Raw genomic sequence first — 17848 nt, 5'->3', positions numbered from 1 at the left:
ATTTCTCCAGTACCTAATTATTCTTCATATTAAGTTTTCTTTGTGAAATAATTGGTATAGTTTCCATCCTCTGACAGGCTTCTGATTGACACAAAGATTTATGTGTCTTCAGGAACTTTAAAAATAAGTTTCAAGTCTTACATTTTTCTTGATAAATTAATATCCTCTGACAATATCTGTGAGCATATATATATGCATATATATATATATATTCTCTATGATCTTAATTGTTGGGTTTCCTCCCATGTTTGAACTCAGGGCCTCATGCTCTTGCTTAATTCTCTCGAACCACACCTCCAGTCTGGCATTTATCTGGTTAATTGGATGGAATCTCCAGGACTTTTCTGTTCTTACTGGCTTGGATCTAAATTTCTCCAGGTCTTAGCCTCTTGAGTAGCTAAGAATACAGGTGAGAGACAAGGAGTATTTATTTGGACTTAGTAGTTAAGAAATAAATGCTGGAAAACAGATAAGTTTATCATTATTTTTCCTAAAAAAACCTATTAGACATGCTTCATAGGTAATTGAAAGCAAGGACACCTTGGGAAAACTAGGGGAGTGGAACCTCACTACAATACTTTAATAAAATGAGTTTAATTCTAATCAACTTTCAGTACCACTTAAGGCATAAGCATGCTAAACAATTTCAAACTCACGCCTTACAAAATTCTATGAAAATACATTTATATTGCTTATATATTTCATATGATTGGTGCATGTTTCAATTTGTACCCATTAGAATATCTCTGTCTAAAATTTCTTTTTATTTACTTTGTCTCTGAAATTTTTATGAGTCCATAAAATCCAGTGAGAAAAATAAACAGAAACAAAATCCATTTGCATATTAAGATGAAAAATTCTTCCTTATTGTAATCTTTAGTATTGTGACTTTTAGAGTACAGACTATTTTATTGCTTCTCTATGAAGAAGTTTCCTAGGATATACTCTGATATATATGGATGATTACTTTTATGAAATATTTTTGGTAAACACAGAGTCTTAAATGGTAAGGGAACTCTTTCTCTCTCTCTCTCTCTCTCTCTCTCTCTGTCTCTCTGTCTCTGTGCCCATGTGTTCATCCTGGGACTTGAATCTAGAGCTTTAGCACTAGCCTTGAGCATAAAGACTCAGGGACAGTGCTTAATTGGTGGTTAATTGGAAATACGATATCACAGACTTTCCTGCCCAGGCTGGCTTTGAACTTCGATAGTCAGATCTTAGCTTCTCATCTCAGATCTCAGCTAGGATTACAGGTGTGACCCACTGGCTTCTAGCACTATTCGTTTTTTGATGAATTCTCTGATTTTGTAGATTTAACCCATCTTTTCATTGTTCTTAAATTAAATGTGGTTTTTTAAATTACACATAGACTATTTCTCTTTTTCTTGACTTTTTTTTGCTGCTGTCACATAGAGGTTTTGTTTTAAAACCATGTGTTGCTATGTAACCCAAAAGTTGGGTACTCTAAAATTTAGAAGTATTTCTGTGAGTAAATTGCACATGATAGTCCAAAAATGTCAAAAATATTCTCACAATGATATTCATCATCCTGCTTCCAAATCCTGGAGCATTAATACTGGACAATGTTAAGTAGGAAGGAAAAAAATATCTTAAAGGAAATGAGATAACTTTAAAATTCACGATTACATTTTCATGGAAAAGGCATAAAATAGTGGATTAAATTATCTAAAGTATCTAAAGCACTTATATTCATACTCTAAATACAGCAGGAGAGAGGAAAAAATAGATAAATGGTCAATTTTGAAAAGACAAAGGCTGATAATTTTCTAAAATTAGTGAATTACAAGGACGCATGGTGTGTAGGGGACTAGTGTGTACAAATGTTACAGTGTAGATTTTAATAAACCTTGAACAGAATTGAACAGTTTATATGATGATCTATTCTTCAAAATTCATGTTGAACTTTAATGCTCATTGTGGTAGTTTTCAGATAAACATGAGGTGTTTTAGAAATGATAAACTCATGGATATATTACGGCCCTTATAAAAGAAGGTTCTTTCTACATTCTACCAGGTAGGGACACGGCAATAGGCACCACCATAAAAATCAGAAACACTGGCCACTCACCAGATCCTGATTTGCCTGTGCCTTCTCTTTGGGTTCCTAATCTTCAGAATGGGGAGAAAGAGATTTCCTTTTAAGGATATGGCTTTAAATTATTCAATCTCAGGAAATGTTTAATAGTTGTACAGACTAATATATATGTAGAAGGTTGTGATTATAATATAATCCTGATGTCTTCATCAGAAACAAAAAGTCGATCTTAATGTCAGAACTATCTCAATACAATTCATTACTGGATCAAAGTAGTAAAAGTACAACCTCAATAAACTTAAAGAAATGGAGGGTTCAAATATCAATAGGCACTGGGCACAGTGGCTCAAGCCTGTAATCCTAGCTACTCAGGAAGTTGAGATTTGAGGATCCAGATTTGAAGCCAACCTGGTCAGTAAATTCCATGAGATACTTGTCTCCAAATAATCACCAAAAATCTAGAAGTAAAGCTGTGCATTAAGTGGTAGAGTGCTAGCCTTGAGCAAAATGATAATAATAATAATATTTGCTCCACCAGTTCAGACTAGAAAGGACTGAATTCACTAGATATAACTACTTGAGGCCATGCCTACTCTAGGGCTTTAGATCCTTGATAGTTGAATGGTTTCAGTATCCCTGATTTTTCTACAACTGTTGGGAGGGTCAGAAAACTTTCTGTGACACTTAAAAGGACATTGTACCCACAATAAAGGAGAGGATTTTTAAGGGCCAATGCTATCCAGTGCCGCACATCATCCCAGTAGTGTCCTACCTTTGACTTCAGAATAATTGTAATTTAACATTATAAAAAGGAATTAATGAGGGAGAATATACAAAACTATTAACAATGGTTATATATAAATATGGGATCTCAGATGATTTTTTTTTTGCTGGTCCTGAGGTTTGAGCTGAGGATCTGAACACTGAGGATCTGAACACTGTCCCTGGTCTTCTTTATGCTCAAGACTAGCCCTCTACCTCTTGACCACAGCACCACTTTCTACCTTTCCTGATTAGTTTATTGGAGATGAGAGTCTCAAGAACTTTTTGTCAGGCTGGCTTCAAACCATGATCCTTAGATCTCAGGCTCCTGAGTAGCTAGGATTACAGTTATGAGTCTGGCTGAGTTTACACACATACACACACACACACACATATATATATATAGTTATATATGTAGTTATATATATATATAAATAACTATTTTTCTTTTAACTATAAAGATCTCTTAATGAATTTGTTTTATATTGAGCAGAACTGATAAAAGATTAAATCTATGCTACTCCTAGAACTTTGTTCAATATATTCTGTGTTTGTTGCTGTTAAAAATGTTCCTTTAGGATTTTTGCTAATTGGTTTAATTTTTCAGAATTAAAATGGCATCTCTAAGTATACATTTATAGTTCAAGCCTCATTTCAGATATTTATAATCTTCTCAAGCTATTCCATTTTTATCAGGCTCGCACATTCTAAGTTTATTTTTTGCCTTTGTCTTTTACGTTACAGTCATCTCCTTGCCAATTATCTCTTTCATGTGTTATACTAAGTAAATCATCAGAAGATAACCTGGTAGGATGGAATTGGATCCCATCTTTGCCTGTATTGTTTAAGTCCTCTTGTCAGCACAGTTTCTCTCATTTTCTCATTAAAAGTTGTTCCTGTCACAAAACAACTGCCTATTCCACACATATGACTAATACCACCACTAGTTTAGCATTAGAAACACAAAGTTCCATGATTATACTCTTCAAAGAGCTGAGCATCATCAAAAAGTCCTATGCAAATGAAAAATAAAGGAAAAGAGACTCATTTTTTTTGCACCTTTCCTAAAATATTATCATATCAAAAACAAAAAAGCTGTTTCTGTTCAGGTGATGATTTCTGAGGTACCATAAAACATAAAGCCAGTAATTTTAAATTTACTTCCAGTAATTTTATTTTCATAAAATAAGCATATTCTATGCATCTTTGTTGACCTAAATCTTTACAATAAAACACTTATTTGCATATATCTATATGAGAAACTTGTAAAATACTTGAAAACTAAAGGTAATTGAGATGTAGATTGTATCTTTTGCATGAAAAATTTCCCCCATGCCCATGAAATAGATGAGATTGATAGCCTTATTTTATTGATAAGGAAACTGAAGCTAGAAAGTGAGCTACGGACTTGAAGCTACCAGCTAGTCAGTGAGAGAGCTGACAGCCAAATCTACCTGTTTGAATCCACCGTATTATCTTTTTCCTATCACTAGATGAAAAATATCTGTCTGTAGGGAAGCTTGGGATTCCCATATCAACCAATATCTATTATTATCAACTACCAATTTTATACTGTCTGTTGTTTACAGATATCATCAGTCTATCTACTCACATTAATAAACATCTCCTTTAAAGATGCTCGGGATAGTAGTGTTTCCTTTGGTCGCATCCCCAGAAGAATCTGTTATGTATTTTCTTGATAATGGCAAGGTATAATCTCAGTGTGGTTTTGATTTGCATTTCTTTTATGGCCAGAGATGTTGAACATTTCTTCATGTTTCTATTGGCTATTATCATTTCCTCTCTAGAGAAGTCACTTTTAAATTCTTTAGCCCACTTATTAATAGGGTGGTTGTTTCTTTGAGGATTTGTTATTGGGGAGTTTAATTTTTTGAGCTCTAGGTATATTTTTGATATGAGGCCCTTGTCTGTTGTATAGCTAGTGAAGATCTTCTCCCAATCTGTGGGCTTTCTATTTATCTTGTTAGCTATGTCCTTTGTCATGCAGAAGCTCTGTAGTTTAATGCAATCCCATTCATCTACCCATTTTTTTTTAGATTTGTTGTGTTTCTGGATGTTTATTTAGAAAGTTCTGACCTGTGCCAAGGAGCTTTAGTGAATCCCCTCTCCATTCCTGTAATATTTTCAGGGTATTTGCTTTTAGATCAAAGTCTTTGATCCATTTGGAGTTGACTCTGGTGCAGGGTGATATATAAGGATCTAACTTCAGTTTTCTACACATTTATAGCCAATTCTACCAGCATCATTTGTTGAAGAGGTTGTCTTTTCTTCCATCTGATGATTTTGGCTCCCTTATCAAAGATGAGATGGCAATAGGTCTGTGGAATCATTTCTGTGTCTTCAATTCCATTCTATTAGTCCTCAGGCCTGTTCATGTGCCAGTACCTAGCTGTTTTTATAATGATGGCTTTACAATAGAGTTTGAAGTTTGATGTTGATATTCCTCCAGCATTGTTTTTCCTGCTGAGGATTGTTTTTGCTATTCGGGGTCTTCTGTTATTCCAAATGAGTTTTTGGTTTGCTGCTTGTATTTCATTAAGGAATGTTGGTAGGCTAGTGATGAGTATTGCATTGAATTGCATAGCTTTTTGTAAATATTGCCATTTTCAGAGTTTTCTATTGTTTGTTTTTTTAAAATGTACTTTGTGAAGTCATTTCTTTTTTCTTTCATTTTCCCCTTTGATTTATCCCCTGTTGTTGCTGTTTTTAATTTTGGTACCCTGTGTCCTGTATATACATTTATCTGATTTGGCAAAGGGAAGGGGAATGACAAAATGGTGAGACAAAGGACAAAGGGTGAATCAATGCAGCAGCAATACTCACAAGACACTACGTTGGAAATGAACTTTACAACTTGGAGGGGAGGGAAGTTGGGGGAGAGGAAAAGTGGGAGAAAATGAGGTAGAGGGTAACACTGACAAGAAATGTACTCATTACCTTACTTAGATAACTATAACCCCTATGTACATAACCTTTACAATAAAGCAAAATAGAATTTAAAAATGCTAGTGATGCATGACTGTACCCAATAGTCTCCTGCCCTCATATTTGGGAAATGGCCACCCTGCAAAGTTGTAGGAAACTGGATGTATTCAAGACAGAGAGTAAATGTAATGTGCAGAAGAGGAGCTCAGAAGTTTCTGTTTACCTTGCCTGTCTCAGTTTGCATATCATGTGGCCTTGCCAACTGGCTATTGGGTTATCATTGACATTATGGCTGGTGAGGTACAATCCCAACAGAAACTGGGGTAGACACCAAGCTTTGTGCTGGAATGAGGACAGGACAGTGAGAGCTCAGTGTGGCAATGCATGCATGAGGGAGGTGGCTACTGCTCTCAGGGAGCATATACCGGAGCCCCAAAGCTGACCTCAGGATAGGACTAATAATGAAATCTAGGAAACATTATCAACTTCAGACTACAGCTCAGATGCCAGCATGTGTTCCCAGCATTCCCTGTAAACCTCCTTGAGAAATCAGGTCACCAAACTTGTCACTTCCTTAGCACAGACTCGAATTCCACCAGAGAGAAGGAAGCAGAGAAAGGGAGAATGAGAGAGGATGCATGAGAGACTGAGAATACTTAAGGGGGTGTAATACAACCTAAATGGATCTCTTTTTTCATTTTTAAAAAAATTATATAACCTTTATTGTTATTATTAAATGTTGTACAGAGGGGTTGTCATTTCCTAAGTCAGGTAATAACTACATTTCTTCCTTTTGACAATGTCACCCTTTCTTTTTCTTTCCCCCAGTTTCTTCTTCCTCTCTTGTCCACAAGTTACATAGGTCATTTTCCACATGTTGTAAACGGAATAGCATGACTACATTTGTTCACCCTTCCACCCTCCCTTTCTGTGCTCACTTTGCCTCCCCTAAAAAAAAAGCAAAAACAAACACCATCACCACCACCACTAACAACAATAAAAACAACAAAAAAACACGTTTCCATTGCCTGCAACTCATTTCCATAAATAGTATCGCAAATGTTCAGGGAAGTTACACCTTTGAGTTCCTTCTCTAAGAACATTCTGTAAAGGGACCTCTAACGCATCAAAAGGATTAAGCTTTTAATCAAAGAAAAGTAAAAGTTGTTTTAGTCCATTAGTATATAGCTAATAGAGTTGGAGCAATGTCTTGATTGGCTATGGTCCAAGTAATACTATGGCTATGGTAAAAATAAATTTTTATTGGCTATGGTCAAAGTTAATGTTCTTTGGACACTCAAAATACAGTTGAATTAAACCCTGTCTACCTTATATATGTTCCATTCATTGAATTCCTTTTTTTGCCAGGATTTGTAATGTATTACTTAATTCTCACATAAGCCTTATAATGTAGGAACCACTTACATCTTCCATTTTATCAATAAAGTAAATGAGTTGCCCTAAATCTCATAGCAACAGAGCTGAGATAGAAAGATGAATTGGATTTTTGAATTTGAAACTTTAAGTGAATTGGATTTTTGAATTTGAAGATAAACAACAGGAAACTTCTGAATAAAGAAATCTGGGCCATTTTATAAAGGAGTATTTGCTTTCTAATTTGCATTTGAGATTTTGGTCTTCAGACATGTTCTAAAGAAAACCAGAGTATAAAAGAAACAGGAAGAATTCTGCCAAACTTTCTGGCAGTGAGGTAGTGACACCTGTGCATTAGAAAGATGCTGTCAGTACAATTAGGTACACAATGCCAGGAAGAATCACAGCTCTCATACAATGACACTAAGCAGCCTCCAATGGGGATGTGTTCAAGGTATGGACATTGATGATACTTGGAGTGACTCAAATCTGTGTAATCCATGCTTGGACACATAATAATTACACATGTCAGCTACTACTTCAAGCTAATTTCCATAGAATTAAAACAGTAGCATAGTAAATCAGAATTAAATGACATAAATATATAACACACTTCCATGGTTCCTGCAGTGTAGTTGGTGCTCAAACAGATAACTTACATCTGTTTCAATCTCAAGTTTTTTCTCTAGTGAAAGCTGTGTTATTAAGTTCACTGTCTATGATATAGTAAAAGAATCACTTTAAATCTAAGGTTTTGTTTTTATATTTAGCAGATGTAAATAGGCACTCAATGCTTTAGAAACTGAGGTTCCCATGAGATAGCATAAGAAATGACCTCTTGGAGTGCATTTATCAAGTTTAGAAAATGCATTTGCTTACCAGCTCACTGAATTCATTATTTCCTAGGTCAAGTCTTTCCAATTGGGCCAGTTTGTGCATTGACCTGTAACAGAGGAAGAAACATAGTATTATGAGGTAATATATGATGTATTACTTAAAAAATACCATATTCAAGTCTTTTGTTATGCTCATCTGACACAAATTGTAGACTATACAAAATTTGTGTGGTACACAAAAATGAGGATTATTCTTCCGTAAGACAAAAATTGCAAATAAATGTGAATGTACACAAACTGCAACCTGACGGCCTTTGTTTGGTAGCTTATCATGAACTTCTACAGCATTGGTTCCTATATGAGACTATATTGTTGAAAAAGAGGGCTGGCTGTTTAACAAAAGCCTGGTTAAATATCTATGCTAGGAGGGGGTCTGCTGTGAAATCTCATAATGTATACTTTTAAGAATCATCATTGTTTTGAGAACCAATTCAATTCTTAGGAAAGCATTCTAAAACTCTACAATACAGAGCTTTAAAAAAATCATCAGTTTTGTTCCTGAATGAAATTATATTACAGACAAATTTAAGTGGTCTTTGTCCCCTATAAGTATTGTCTCAATGCTGCAATACTTCTGACTATTTGAAAGACTGTGAGCAAAACATTGTGTCAAAGGTTAGGGTACACTAACATACTCCAAATACAGTCATCATTTCCCAAACCATTCTTAAATAAACAGAAAACATGAAAAGATGGTGTTTTCTGCAAGATGTGGTCTCCCTATCACCCAGATTACTCTTACGAAGTCCTATCTAGGAAGAAAGTCTTGAAGCATCTTGGTCCTACATCTTAGAATTTCTTAATTTCTTCTTTAAAATAGGCTCTTTTTTTGTTGTCGGTTGTGGGGCTTGAATTCTGGGCTTGGGCACTGCCCCTGCACTCTTCAGCTCAAGCTGAGCAGTCTACCACCTGAGCCACAGTGCCACTTCTGTTTTTCTGGTGTTTAATCAGAGAAAAGAGTCTCATGGACTTTCCTGCTGGGCTGGCTTTGAACCATGATCCTCATATCTCAGCCTCCTGATTATCTAGGATTACAGGCATGAGCCACCAGCGCCCAGTAGTTATTTGGCTTTTATCAACATCAAACATAATACTCTTGCAACTCAGACATTATCAGGGACTTAAAAATGGAAAAACAAAACAAAACAAAAGCCAACCAGAGATGTCAATCAAGTCTAGGGTATAAGAAAAAAGTCCAAGAAAGAAAGACATTTTGACCTTAGCAGCATAGAAATGCATATAAAGTTGTGAGGCTACGAGATCATCAACATAGTGAGTGTACATGGGAAGAAAATAGGTCCAAGAGGTTGTGAAGTTGAGTCTAAAAAGAATGACAAGTAACTAGGGTCCTAGAAGAAAAATCACAGGAGTATAAAGTGCATGAAGTAAGCATTTCAAGGCAGACAAATCTGACAAAGTACAATGAAAGCTGCTGATAGATCAGAGAAGAGACCCTTTGATTGAACAACATGGGGATTTTGGTATGAATTTTCTTAGTGTAAAACCTTTTGCTAAAACCTTCGTTCCATTTAATATCCCTTTACTCATTCATTTCTCAATAAATAATGCTTGATGAGAGCATAGCATGGTCATTTGTTGACAGATAGTCTATGATGCTTTTGCATGTCAACCATAGAACTGAGCACCTGGGACAGGGACCATAAGACTGTCAAGCCTGAAACATTTCCTATTTCTGACAGCCACTTTCTTTCTATATTGAACATGCCTATTTAACTCTAGACTGACCAAGATCATGTATAAGGAAACAATAAGTATCAATTTCTTTTGTGTGGGGAATCGGCAGCCTCTAGACCCCCTGTGAACTTTTTTCTTTGACTATTCTAGTCTTGGACTCTTACTTTTGAAATATTTGGCTCATAACTTCATTACCTACATGCTATATTTTATGGCATAATTTCTTCTCCTTCCTATTGGAACTGAAATTTGTTTGCTAGGGAAGGGGGAACTTTCCCTTGGTACTTTCTAAATTATTTCTTGGACCTTAAGTTATTTTATTTTATTGTTATTTTTTGGGGGGTCCGGTTGTGGGGCCTGAACTCAAGGCCTGAGTGCTGTCCCTCAGCTCTTCAGCTCAAAGCTAGCGCGCTACCACTTGAGCCACAGCGCCACTTCCGGCTTTTATTTTTCTGCTTATGCGCTGAGGAATTGAACCCAGGGCCTCAAGCATGCAAGGCAAGTGCTCTACCACTGAGCCACCTTCCCAGACCCCCTTAAGTTATGTTATAAGGTTACTTCTTTTTAAATTTAGTCTCATTTTATTTTTACAATCCCACTTTACAACAATTTTCACTTGCTATCATTACTTTTGTCTAGGATTATATGTTTCCATTTCTGAAGCTCTCTTTCCAATATAATGTCTTTCATTTTAGATATTCAGTATGAAATTGCTGTTTTTGTTTTCAAAGATGGCATTGAATATTGTTTCTATATTTCACCCCTTTATAAAAGGCTCTTTTCACTTACCCACAAGTGGTTAGATTGTGGACAGTCTATAACATGGCCTATTGCTTTTTTGTTCATATGCTTATTACTAAACTATAATCATTCTGTCAAATGCTTCCTCATTTTTCTTTTAGATGACCATATGCATGAAGTTTTAATTTTTATGACGATACAATCAAATAAGCCTGTCAGAAAAAATAGAATAGAACTCATGGTATTTGTGCATTCGTGTTCTTTGTGACCATTCATTCATTTGCTTAATCATCTGTACTCCGTTTTTATGGAAGGTACATGTGGGCACTGGAGTTATAAAGATTTCTGAAATGCAGGATTTCTCAACCTCAGCACTGCTGACATTTTGAGCTGCCTAATTCTTTGATACTGGGGGTTCCCAGTATACTGTGGGGGTATTTAGCACATCCTACACAGCCTCTATTCTGAAAGGCTTATTTTCTAAATGGAAATGACCTTTAAGTGAATAATGACTACATAGGGTGATAAGTACAAGAATATGAGTATGTATAGATTGCTACAGGAACTCAGAAGAAAGAACAACTAACAATTCAGTAATTAAGAAAAAAATCCAGGAAGAGGTGACATTTGCATTGGGTTTTAGAAAAGTTTGTTAAATGAATCACATATATTTGCACATTGAAAAGAATGAAAATACAGAAAGAATACATTTGGAGTTGCAATATAATCCACATACTTGGAATTGTATCTTACGATAATAGTATATCAGATATAGACATGTATTCTCAAAGAAGTAAATGATTTTTGGTCAAAATTGAAGAAATTCTAAAATACCCACTAGAGAATGTAGGAAACCCAGTGTCCTACATTCAGTGCTAGAAAAGAGAACATTGGGGATGTAATACTTCTCAGCTTGGCAGTACAATTTGATTGGGGTATTATTGTTTATTTTGGGGGACTACCTACACTGTGGGATACTTTGAAGCACCTATAAGTCTGTCCACTAAGTATCAGTTAACACCCCAGAGCTGTAAAAATTAAATTGTTCCTGGGTATTATCAAATGTTTTCTCCTTTTACCTATTAGTAGGAATATGAACATAGTATGTGTGTGCATTGTCTACTTCTTCTTTTTTTGGGGGGGGGGATCTGGTCGTGGAGCCTGAGCTCTGGGCCTGGGCGCTGTCCCTCAGCTCTTCAGCTCAAGGCTAGCGCTCTACCACTTGAGCCACAGTGCCACTTCCAGCTTTTTTCTTTTTGCTTATGTGGTGCTGAGGAATCGAACCCAGGGCCTCATGCATGCAAGGCAAGCGCTCTACCACTGAGCCACCTTCCCAGCCCCTATATCTATATATTTATTTATCTATATATATGTATATAGATATATATTTCTAACTTGGGAAGGGGAAGGGAAATAAAATGGTGAAATAAGGATATAGGTTGACCCATTGTAACAATGAGATGTACAAGACACTATGTTGAAAACAAACTTAATAACTTGGGGCGGGGAGAAGGAGTAGTTGGGGAGGAGGAGGGAAGGGATGGTAGGGAAAAAACAAAGGAGGAAATCACAATGCTCGATAGGAAATGTACTCATTACCTTACTCATGTAACTGTAACCCCTCTGTACAGTATTTTTACAATAAAAATATATACAATAAAAAACAGTTGACATAGGAAAACACATGGTAAGTGCTTTGTAGTTTCTTTGTACAATTAAAGATAATAAAAAACAAAAATTGACATGTTGAATTGTACAACTACTTAAGGATAATTCAAAAAACAAAACAAAACATAAAGCTTTCAGATTTTAGATTTAAGAGATTGCTTAAATCAACATCTCCTAAAGTATTCTGAAGGGTGGCTGGGAAATGCATACCATTTTAAAGACTTAAAATAGTATATTTTGGGAAAAGTTGTTGGAAGAAATGTTGATTTAATGGTAAGTCTTGTCAGATAACATATACAAAATACTCCTTGTGATTGTCTAACAGATGGAAATAATTTAGAATAGTTCCCGTGCATGTGACAAAGGAACTCCTCTCCTGCTCTACAGGACATTTGTTAGATTGTGAACAAGCTTTCCCCCTCCTACCCCCCCCCCGCCCTACCTCCTTTCATTATTTTCAGAAACAAAATACTTGTTGATGTCAGTTTATAAAATCATAGTCCTATATACTCAGTGAAAACACAAGTATTAGCTTGATTCGCCCATTCTTACTTGCCCACTTGACACTGATGGGTTAAGCTTGGTGCCTCAGCTCTCAATATTTACTTCAGGTTCATGAATTTATGATCATTTTAGACACAGTTCCCTGATCCAATTTACATCTCCCTGAAAGCGCACATAGTTTGCTATTTGACTTTATACCCAGACCTCAGTAAAGAGGAAAAACTTCTTATACAAAGAGAATTGGCACCTTGGTTTACATCACACAGTAAACTGGTGACAGGCTTGACCTCAGATTTTCATCTCATTTCCCACAGTTGGTCAGATATCTGAATCTGACTTGCTTTGTTTGCCTTGCTCCTTGTTTAAATATAAATATGGTAATGAAAAATATCTCTTCTCTAGTTTACTATGGTATTTGCTAGAAGTCAACAAATGACCTCTGAAGAGCTAGGTAGAAAATGTTTCAGTCTCTGCTGTTCATTGTGACCTCTGTCTCTACTTCCCAGTACCCCCGAAGTTGTGACAAAGCACCATAGATGACATGTTAACATAGACATTAAAACTTAATTCAAAAGAAGCCAGTTATGCTAGATACCAGGATGACAAACCATAGTGTCCAAAAACCTAGTGCACCAGGTCTTAAAACCCTATATAAGATGACTTTCTAAAATTAGGTTTCAACTGTAGTCCCTAAGAACACTGAAGTTTTTTAATTCTTTTAAAATTTTATTTTATTATTTATTTATTTTGATTGCAAGGGTGATGTACAAAGGAGTTAGACTCTTCTCACATTTTCTTCCAGGTTTTTTCCCTCCTAAACCCTTCCCCTACAAGTTGAATAGTTCATTTTCAATATAGTGTTTACTGAATATCACTGCTGCATTTGTTCACCTTTTGTCCCTCCATTTCTGTTCTCCTCCTCAGCCTCCCCTAAACAGAAAAACTATGGTTTCCCTTATTTGTGGTAATTAGACTGTGACTATAAATCTACAAGTAAACACAATGGATGGTAAAAGACAAAAATTACCCTTGGACATGATAAATTAAACAGGAATCTGAACATTCACACAGTGAAAGCAACTGAGGATCAAATAGCTCAATAGCTATGTGAATATAATCACATAAAATGATGTGTATCAAAATCAACTCCAAGAAAGGCAAACCAGAGGGTTTTTTTTTGGTATTTTGCTTTTCGTTTTTGTTTCTTTTCTCCCTTGTCACTGTTTCTGATTTCTATACCTTTTGTCTTGTATGTAAGTTTTTAAATTCTTGAGTATAACTATGGCAGATAAATCAAAGACTCAGAATATTTATTTATTATGGCAGATAAATCAAAGACTCAGAATATTTATTATCAGAAACACTTTTGCAATCTTCATTTCTTTGGGTACATGTTTCACTGATAGTCAGGGACATTTGCTTTCAATGCTGTCGTTTAGTTGCATTTTAAAAAATTAACCGCCTTGTTATCAGGCTATTACTTTATAGCATTTACCTAATTACAAAGATTCCAATTGGAGCCATGAAGGTAAGCAATGAAATATCTTGGCATATCTTTCACTTTGATAAAATAGTATAATCTATGATTTTCCTTTTACGTGATTCAGAGGCTTTAGCTATTCAAATGTTCGATAACCTCTGAAGTCACAGAACGTTGGCAGGACTGTTGTTTTTCCACAAACTTCAGGCAGTAACTTGAATTTGCTGACTTGCAGGATTCTGCAGGCTTTTGGCATTAGCTTATGCATTCCAGCTTTAACTTGTCTTTTAAATGTGCTCAGACACTTTCTCCAATTAGTGGCTATTCATGGCACAAGGACAGGACAACTCTGAGTTGTTTTTCTCTGATTATTCTTTCTTATTGAATCTAAGGCAATTCTTTGCTTTTCTTAGTGAACTGCTTAATAGATACTGGCATTTATGATTATAAACCTGACAATATCCATTATTTTGGTTTTCCTTTGTTAATAAATTTTGTCTTCAAATAGAATTATATACTTTTTTTTTCTCTACAGCACAAAGTAATAAAGACTAGAAAACCTGGAAATTATCTTGCTTTGAAACCACAGCTATTGACACACCTCATTATAAAGACATGTAATATACCTATACAAACCAGAAAAACAATATGAATTAAGCTTTCAATGGGTAAATAAAATATAATTTCTATGAATCCTTGTTTTATATCATTTTTTCCCTTTATGATTACAACTTGAACAAATGTCACAGGTATAGGTATTATGTACCCTTCGGCATTTTAATTTGAGTTTTCCCCGTAAGAATACTGGGTTCTGGTATCTTCTAGATGCATGTATAACAAATTGGATATGTATGTTGGGAAGATTTGCTTTTTTAGACAAGTTTATTAATGGTTATCCATCAAAAGGCTCCTCCTTAGGATATTTAAATTATTTTAATAAATATTTAAAACATCTAAGTTACCTCAAGTTCAAATTCTCACATATTTTGGGTATTTATATTTTCTTTCAAATACTCAATATTTCAAAATGTAGCCAGCTTTATTATGACTTCTTGTGAAAGTTTACTTTCTTATAGCTACCGATTTCTAGGTTAATGAAAGATTTGGTAGAATGAACAAGCTCACAAGTAAACTTTTAAGGTAACTGTAGCTTCCATGCTAAAGTAGACTAGAATGAAGTAAAACTGGGCCATAAGAACAGCAGCCAGGACAAATTCTATGATACATCTTTTAAGAAAAGATATCCTAATATCAAGAAGAAGCCTGCATCTCTTCACTACCTTTGTAGTTATCTTGAGCTTACAGGCAGAAACAAGTATTCACTCACTCTGTACCTGCATTAAAATTTGCACAGGATGAATTGACCGAAAATTATTGTGCAATTCTAGCTCGTGATAATAATACAAAGATATAATCATACTTGTAAACCCTGTTGAACTTTCTGTGGGGAGAAAGATGCTATGTAATCAGGAACTTTGACAATTATCTCTGTGGAGGACAGCTCTGCAGGGCCCCAGTCTCCTCATATGTACTACAACAGTCCAATCAAAAGCGATGAGAAACATAATTGGCTATAACTCTGCCCATTTCCAGTAGAAGAAAATGTAATTGACATCACTGAAGACCTTTGGATGCTCCTGAAAGATACTTAAGAACTGCGCTGTTTTGTAACTCCTGTGGATAAGTGGGAGGAAATAGGTTCTTTTTCTAAGAGACTCCCTTAATACACACATAGACAACCACAACCACACGGAGGACTGTATCATCACTGTATCCTGCCAGTACTTCCTAGAAATCATGATTGTTACATTGGGTTTTATAGATATTATTTAATATTCATGTACTTTTGCAGAGATTTGACCTTAGGCAGTTGGTTTTCTGACTAATGAACAACATAAATACAACACTAATACTCAAATGTCAGAGATTTTGAACTTTAAAAGATGAGGGCCTTAAAAAATAATCTGTCAAGATAGTCATGGTGGTTTGCCTGTTTTTTCCCCTTTTCTGTACTACTGTTCCTGTACTACAGAGACAGAAAATGAAAAATGATCATTATCAAGACCTCTTTTTTAGCTAAGCGGCTGACATATGATTCAGTTCTGTGCAGTGGAACAGCAAGAGAAAATCTGTAGGAGAAATTCAAAGAAAGATTTACTTTCCCTGATTTAAGAGAAAGTGAGGCATGAAAACATCTCTCCCTGGTTCTCCTTTCTTTCTCTTTTCTTCATGGTTGGATGAGAATGTGTTGTTTGGAGTTACAGCAGACACTGTACAACAATGAGATAATAAATCCAAGGATGAAAGCCAACTTGAAAAGGATTGATACAGAGAGAGAGAATGGAAAAAAAACCCTTAGGCTTTTGATATAATTAAGATGCAAAACTAACTTTGAATTACTTATCTTGAAACTCTGTAACAGAAAACAATATACCTACTATTAAAAAGTCACTTTTTTCTCAGAATTCTCTTTTAGCAAGAAGAATTTGCAAATACACTTGTTTATTAGTTACTTATAAGATAGTCATATAATTGGTGACTGAGTTACAATACAAACAAAATGTACTGAGAATTGAAATACATGTTTTCTATATTTGAAGTTTTAGAGAATGTTAAGCTACATAAGTAAATATAGATCAGTAAATAAAACAAAAAGTCAGATGTTATAAATCTCTCTCTCTCTCTCTCTCGTTGCTAGTACCAGGCTTTGAACTAAGACCCCTGGGCTTGGTTTGTTCACTTGGCTGTTTTACCACTTAAGCCCCACAGTCTGGCATTTTATTTTGTGCCTATCCTGGCTTTTAACTCATGGCTCGCGCACTGCCCCTGAACTTTTTTGCTCAAGGCTAACACTCTACCACTTGAGTCACAGCTTCACTTCTGGCTTTTTGGTGGTTTATAGGAGCTAAGTATTTCTTGTCTGGACTGGCTTTGAAACTCAATCCTCAGATCTCAGGCTCCTGAGCAGGATTATAGAAGGTAGCCACCAGCACTGTCCTCCAGGGCCCTGTTTTGGCTGGATATTTTGGAAATGAGGTCTAGCAGTATTTTCTGCCTACAGTGGTTTTGATGCACCATATTGCAGAAATCTGAGTAGTCAAGATTTTAAGGCAAGAGCCATTGTATTCCCAGCTAATTAGTTTTATTGTTGATTAGGAAAAAATATATTGGTAATGTCAAAATTTAAAAAACTATAAGAAATTAGAGGTTCCGGGAAGATGGCAGAGGAGAAGCTGGAATCTGAACAAGCTCTCGCATAGAAAGCAGTTTTAGAGTTCCAGGGAACAGTCCTAAGCCAGAGAATCACACCAAGTGAGCCATCACAGGACAGAGAGTTAGACAAGTGAGGGGAAGCCAAGACAAGGAGACACATCTGAGTGCTTGCCAGCAGCCGTGGCCATACCTGAGCGCTCACACAGAGAGTCCGGGACGAAGGAGCCAGACGCAGCGGGCAAGAGGATTCTACTCAACACCAACAAGAACCGACAAGGAGCAGACATCTTCGTCCTGCAGTTCGCAGACCAGAGATGACCCAGGAACTAAGACTCGGCGTGAGTAGAAGCCCGACGTCCTCACTCCTTCTCAGGGAGCAGAGGAGGGAAGGCCACCCATCCCCCCCAGCACCGGTGATCTCCATCTTGGATGCTGACAAAGCTCGGAGGAGCTGCTAGCTCCAACTCAGGCCTTGGAATAAAACGAGTCATTTAGCAGGTCACAAGAACTTAA

General features: G+C 36.0%; 1 protein-coding gene across 1 annotated transcript in view; it reads right to left on the bottom strand.

Moving 5' to 3' along the window:
- The window catches only part of Lrrc7 (leucine rich repeat containing 7), a 284370-nt gene that overhangs the window by 149972 nt on the left and 116550 nt on the right, over nucleotides 1–17848 (bottom strand). The window contains exon 6 of the mRNA XM_013020506.1: nucleotides 8018–8081. Within this exon, the coding sequence (XP_012875960.1) occupies nucleotides 8018–8081 (64 nt within the window). The remainder of the gene's footprint in view (nucleotides 1–8017; nucleotides 8082–17848) is intronic.

The sequence above is a fragment of the Dipodomys ordii genome, unplaced genomic scaffold (assembly GCF_000151885.1).
Source record: "Dipodomys ordii isolate 6190 unplaced genomic scaffold, Dord_2.0 Scaffold51, whole genome shotgun sequence".
Lineage (NCBI taxonomy): Eukaryota > Metazoa > Chordata > Mammalia > Rodentia > Heteromyidae > Dipodomys > Dipodomys ordii.
This window is presented reverse-complemented; position numbering and strand designations above follow the sequence as displayed.